The 6383-nt window shown below is 40.9% G+C and overlaps 1 protein-coding gene across 5 annotated transcripts in view; it reads left to right on the top strand.

The window, feature by feature from the left end:
• The first annotated feature begins 13 nt into the window (after positions 1-13).
• Positions 14-6383, top strand: part of SRP54 (signal recognition particle 54) — a 34212-nt gene continuing 27842 nt past the window's right edge. Inside the window, exons 1-4 of one of the 5 annotated variants that reach the window (XM_065686291.1) lie at positions 14-242; positions 3535-3643; positions 5143-5234; positions 5790-5874. In XM_065686291.1, coding sequence (XP_065542363.1) covers positions 3566-3643; positions 5143-5234; positions 5790-5874 — 255 coding nt within the window. In that variant the 5' untranslated portion in view covers positions 14-242; positions 3535-3565. The other 4 variants (XM_065686287.1, XM_065686290.1, XM_065686288.1 and 1 more) reach the window with 4 other exon arrangements.

Here is a 6383-nt window from a genome sequence, read left to right as displayed (position 1 = left end):
ACGAGAGGGCGTGCGCGCCCCGGAAGCGGAAGCGAGCCGTGGCCCGCGGGGAGAGGACGAGTGGTGACGTTTCGCCGGCCCGCGGGTGGCGGTGGCCGCTGCCGTGCTGTGGTTGCCCGTGGCGGGTGCGGAGCCTTGGGCGGCTGTGCCGCGGCGGCGCGACCGGGCCCCGCGCCCCGCTGCCGGTCGGGGCTAGCGCGAAGCGGGACCGCGACCCAACCCCGGCGGCGATCCTGCGGCGGGTAGGGCGGGCGCGCACGCCCTGCTGGCCCTGGGGAGCGGACGGCGGGGCTGCCCTGCGGCCTGCTGGACAGCTGCCGCACCGCGCTGCCCTGGCTGCTCTTGGGCCACTGCACCTTCCCGGGCCGTCGCTGGAGCAGGGCTGGCCCGGCCCGGTACGCGGCCGTTGGCGGTCGCTAGCTCTGGGTGCGCGGGGAAGAGGCTGGGGCCGGGCATCTGGTAGGGCTGTCCCTATGCCAGGTCTGGCTTTTCTGTGAAAGCAAGGGTGTGGGGCCATAAGCAGGGTGGCCAATCCCTGCTGCGGTTTTGGGGCTGCTTTCCTGCCTCTCCTCGGGTAACTTCAGAAGGTGGAAGCTGGTGTGTTGGGTCTGAGTGCCGCTGCGGCAGCTCAACCTATTCCCACCTGTGGATCAGCCTTTGTTGTTATATTAGACTTATAGTCGGTCTTAACCCATGTATGCATTTAGTATGACTTTATCGTATAGACTTTAAGTATTCCTTTTGTTTGTTATCCTTAAAGCAGCTATTATCTGCTAAAGCTGTTATCTTTTAAGCATTTTATGCATTACAGAGTCCTGCCAGTTGTGCTGGATGACTTTTAGTTTGAGCTTTATACTAGATGGATAGGCAGGGGTAGGTGGTCTGTCTCTTGAGAATTTTTACTGCTATTTTGTTAGGGCTTAATAAAGCCCCCACTGTTTCTGCTGCCCCTTCACTCCGCAAATGCCGTTTTTCAGAGGCTTTGCACTCTGTGGTGGAACCTGGGAGCTCAGTGCAGAGGTGCCCAGGCTGCTTCTGCTCAAGGCGGCTTAGTCTGTATAGCACTCACGGCCTTCCTCAGCACAAGGCCTGCTTGATGCAGCCTGGTTGTTTTATTGTGGGACGCTGACAGGTTCAGATCTGTACAGTGAGTTTATGGAGTGCTGCATCAAAGCTAAAAAGCTTTTCCAGAGCTGCAGATGCTCTGAACGCAGCCTGTACGCATTCTGCAGTGCAGTCACTGTTAGTGCTTGTCTGGGCACCTGCCAATCCAAGTTGGCTACCTGCTAACACAGCTTATGTGTCTTTTCACCTTCTTGGAAGGACTGTGTGTGAAAAGTTGTATTAATTTCTGTAGTTGGCATTCGTTAGTAATTCTGATGGCTTATAAATCCTTAATGTGCTAGAGCTGATAGGAAAATGTTTAAACTCATCCCTTAGTATACTATTTGTATTATTCTTACTGGAAGGCTGTTGGAAGAAGCTTTTGGAGTTAAACATGTGTTTATTAGGATATTTTTATTTTTTTTATTTGGAGACCCGTAGAGCTCTGGAAACTAATTTTAAATATTGAGTGTTCATCCGGCTGCTGTATTATGGTCATGCTATCAAATCTCTAAGCTCTTTTATCCAAGTGTTCTAGTTAAGTGTTGTCCATGGCTGCAGTTTTAGCAGCTCAGATCTTTCAGAGACGGAATACTGTTTTTAAAGGTTTTATTATTTCTTTGTTTGGAGGGTTGTTTTTTTTTTTTACAATTACTGTGATTTTCCTGGGAAACAAGCTTGAAAAACATTTTGAACATCTGCTTTCCTGGCACCCTTTGGTAGAGCATATTGATGATAATGCTTTTTCAGAACTATTTTGCAAGAATGTGAAAGAAGCTGGATATCTATATCTGTTAGCATACTCATCTGCAAATATTTTGCAGAGTTTCTTAGGAAGCATAGACAAATTTTTAGGCAAAATGTCAAGATGGCATTGTAGTGTATGTCACTTTGGAATTGCCTGTTCATATAATGTACATTTAATCTAAAGTCTATACACGTATTTGTTTGCATCATTTGCTACAGCTGAGGCCTGTACTTTTAATGTATTTATCTTGAAACTTCTGGAGGTTTTGTTCTGGGTTGTGGCCTCAATATAAGAGGGGTTGGACTGGCAGTTGTGTTTCTTGGGGTTTTTTTCTTAAACTGCCGACTTCATAACAATATTAACTCTCAACTAGGCAAAGCAGTCAGGAGGTTGGCTTATGCGTGTGATTTGGTTTATATACTTTGGAATATATCTTCATACTTATTTATAAACATAAGCTTTGCTTTTGGGGGTCAGTGCATCTGGTAAAGCTTGATATGTGTGTATAATGAGCTCCTTTTTGTTTTACCTAGGTTGAAGCACTCCCAAATAAAATATAAGTGTAGTTAATGATGTATTCTTAATTTTACTGAGTAGACCAACCTCTCTTGTCTCCTCAGTCTTCTAGTCATTTGAAGAGGGAGGGGGAAAATTCACTAAAATCTGAAAAACTCTCAGCTACTTTGCTTAGAAAGGCTCTCATTGGCAAGTTTGCCTTCAGTTCGGGATGGAGGAATTCAAATGTGTGGTTCTGAATTCAGCTATCGGCAAGGGAGTAGTCTGAGTTGGGTATGAGGAAAAAACCCTGTGAAATTGGAAGATAAACAAGAAGTGTCTGGAGTTCTCTATATCAGCAGTAACAATGATGTTGCAATTTTTTTTGCTCGTTAGACAAATCCTGGTTTGCCCTTTTCAGAATTCTAGGTTGCTGTCCCTGCCCTGTGTTCTCCTGAATAACTTGCCACCTTGTATAAGAGGTAGAGTGGCTTAGCATGTTGACTAAGCTATGCATACCCCTCAGAAATGAACTCTTTATGGTTTCTCTTAAGTACAAGTTGTGGTATGCTTTAGATTTATGTGTAAATTTCTGTCTGTAGCAAGCAAAAATAGGCTTGTTTAAAAAAAAAACAAAACAATAACCTTCCCCCTCCCCCCAAACATTAAAAAATACAATGTGAATTTTGCTTATTAAAATTGAAGTATGTTTGAGGGGTTACTAGAATGGGAAATCCAGTTTGATTTAATGTAAGGTAGATAAAGTAGAACCAATAATTAATGTTCGATTTTGCTAGCAAAATATTTTGTAGGATGCAGAGCTTCTAGGCTATTCTGGTTGGTTTTATTCTGTCCTGTAGCATATTGCTGATAAGATAAAAAGCAGTTAGCACTCTTTCTGGAACTCCGACTGGACTGTTTTCTTCATAGTGAACTCGATGCACAAATATTCCAGACAGTGAAATGCTTCCTAATGGCAGCGTGGAGTCTCTATTTTCAAGTAGGCTATCAGGATAGCCTAAAATTAGCTTCAGGCCAGTATTTCCTAAAAATAACTTTAAAAAGGTAAAACCTTTGTGCTTTCTAGAGTGGAAAGCAGGTTTCTTAACCCAAAAGATACTGGAATAATTACTTTGTGAAGGCATAGCTTCAACTAGGTTTAAATTTAATTTTTAATTGTTTTTCAGATTCTTCTAAGTTGTACTTGAAGCTGCCAAAATGGTTCTAGCAGATCTTGGAAGAAAAATAACTTCAGCATTACGCTCACTGAGCAATGCTACGATTATCAATGAAGAGGTATGTAGTATGCATGTGTGCTGGCACTAACATTTAGAAAGAAAAGTTCTGAAAAGTTCTCAAAGGCTTATGAGAAGCTTGAAGTAGGTTGATATTATCTTGAGGCTCTTTTCTCTCAGGTAGAAGTTTTAGCTAGAGGTTTTAACCCCCTGATATTACTGCCAAAACTTAGGACCAGGTATAGACATGTATAATCACCTCAGGCACAGTAAGTCCCGTAGTCATAAGGTCCTTGAGCATGGTGGCTGTACTAAGGGAGATTAGTGTTCTGAGGAGGTAACACTAAAGGAGGCAAAATGTGCCTAAGGTTGGGTGGAAGATAGGCTGTGAGACTATATAGAGTGCTCTAGACTATATAGAGTGCTCTTATTTATACATGTGTGTGCAGCTAGACTATGGAGATGGCTGCGAGAAGCTCAAGTGTGGAAAGAACAAATAGCTTTCAATGTGAACTTTGCTGTCTTAAATGTGAGGATTATGGTTTTTTGCTGTCTTTATATTCAAGCCAATACAGTATGTGACTGAGGAAGCTGTCTTGGAATAGTCTGTTGGTTTTGTTTTGGTTTTTGTTGGGTTTTTGTTCTTGGTCTTTTTCTTCTTTTAAATTTAGGGTTTGAAATGATAAGTAAGTATGTTCTGTTATATGGACTGAAAAGCAGGGTGGAAACTAATTGATGCGATGGTTTGGAATGGCCTCTGAGTAAATAAATTGTTAGAAACTCTTTTTGGGTAGGTAGACAGGTGGCTTAAAGTAACTAAAAAATAGGCTTATCAAGGGTTATAGGGTTGGAACTTGTGCACAGAAGAAACATTTTTAACAAATCTCAAGCTGGGAGACAACAAATCCTTAACTGAATCTAACATAGCCCGATTTTGTTTTTTGTTTTCACCAGTAGAAACTTTTCTCTTGCAAGAGTTCAAGCTGTGCAAATGAAACCATTTATGCAGGTGTTAACTTTCGGAAAAAGTCTTTCTGTTCATGGCTTTTCACATTGAAAACCACTAAATTGGGTTCCAGACTGAGGCACTTACTTGCCTCAAATATATACCCCGGAGCAGCAGTCTAGTTTCTGAGAATGCAGATGACAGTATGTCCATTTTTGCTTTAAGGAATGCTTTTATTTACAGATTGTGTAAAGAGATTCTTTTTGTAGGTTTTTGTTACAGTTGAGTCTAAGGAGTACCTGCAGGGAAGTTTAGGAAGACTTGTGACCATGCAAGCTGCTGTTGTGCTAAATGCAATAGGAAGTGTTCTGTGTTACTTTGTTATAGTGTGCATATTACAAATTGAGGACCCTTCTTTTCCCATATTACCCTTTCAAGTTTAAATTGGGTTTTCAGAGGAACAAATGCATAGACTTTTTTCTTTGTGGCAGTCAATATGATAGGACTGCGTGCATTTATTTTGTAAAAGCCTTGGTTATACGGTAAATACTTTCACATCTTATTTTGGACTAATACTGCGTATTGTAAAACCATTTTTCTTTTATACTTTAAAGGTTTTAAATGCTATGTTAAAAGAAGTATGTACAGCATTACTGGAAGCTGATGTTAATATTAAACTTGTGAAACAACTCAGAGAAAATGTTAAGTAAGTAATCAAAATGCTTAAACTTCTGATGTTTGCAAAAGCTGTAATTCAAGGTTACAGAAGAATAACTTCTAACTTTGTATGGTTTTCTTAGACACACACAGTTTAACAGGAAAATACAGTTTAAACTAAATGTCTAGCCAGCTTCCTTCAAAGAATCTTCATGAAGTTTAGCCAGTTATTGTTGTTAGGCTTGTTTCAAAATAATGTTCCTGTTATCAGTTGAGTGGTATGATAAACACGTTCTTTGTTACTTCCTAGACACCTTGTCTTCATATATTCTGTGCTGGATATAAGTAGATCTGTATAAAACCAGTACTGTTACTTGGCTGTTATCAGATGTGTAATTCAAGTCTGAAAGATCCAAGTATTTTAGAAACCTGGGTTTGTCCTGCATATAAAATTAATGTCTCAAGTGCATGTCTTCTTAAATATGCCCTGTCTGAAAACTCAAGGCAAATCAGAGTGCTGTTCCAGTTGCAAAGATTTCATTTATGCCTAGGTTAAAGTGATGCTGTAAGTTATGCTAGTGTTTCATGGTTTTCCTAAACTCAGGTCTGCAATTGATCTGGAAGAAATGGCATCTGGCCTTAACAAAAGAAAAATGATTCAGCATGCTGTCTTTAAGGAACTTGTTAAGGTAGGACTTCAAAACTCTGTATTATGTCACTTTTCTTGTACAGCCTAGGCTGTAGAATCAGTACAGTAGCAGGCCAAGCGTTAAGGCTGTTGTGTGGTACCTGCAGTTACGTTTCTTGTTGTAAGGCTTCTTACTATGGCAAACAGTAATATTTTTCTAATTGAATCTACTTCCTGGGCATCAATCTGACTAACTTCAATTTTAGCTTCAGGTTCAGCTGTTCTTAATCTTCAACTGAAATTTAAAGACAAAATAAGAGTAAAGTACTGTTAGCTTCTGGAACGTCATTGGTTGTCCCAGAAACACACCTTTGCTAACCTAATAAAGATTTTCTCAAGCTACTTATAATCCTTTGAAAAAGTGTTAATTAACAACCCAGCAGTCATGGCAGCATTTTTCTTTAATCTGCCTGCTGGGTCAAGTCAGTACCTGGGTATCAGTATTCTTTCCTTTTCCCAGTTAACAGTATAGTCTTTTGTTCTTCTGTAGTCTGTGCCCACCCATATGAT

The sequence above is a fragment of the Lathamus discolor genome, chromosome 6 (genome assembly GCF_037157495.1).
Source record: "Lathamus discolor isolate bLatDis1 chromosome 6, bLatDis1.hap1, whole genome shotgun sequence".
Taxonomy (NCBI): Eukaryota; Metazoa; Chordata; class Aves; order Psittaciformes; family Psittacidae; genus Lathamus; species Lathamus discolor.
This window is presented reverse-complemented; position numbering and strand designations above follow the sequence as displayed.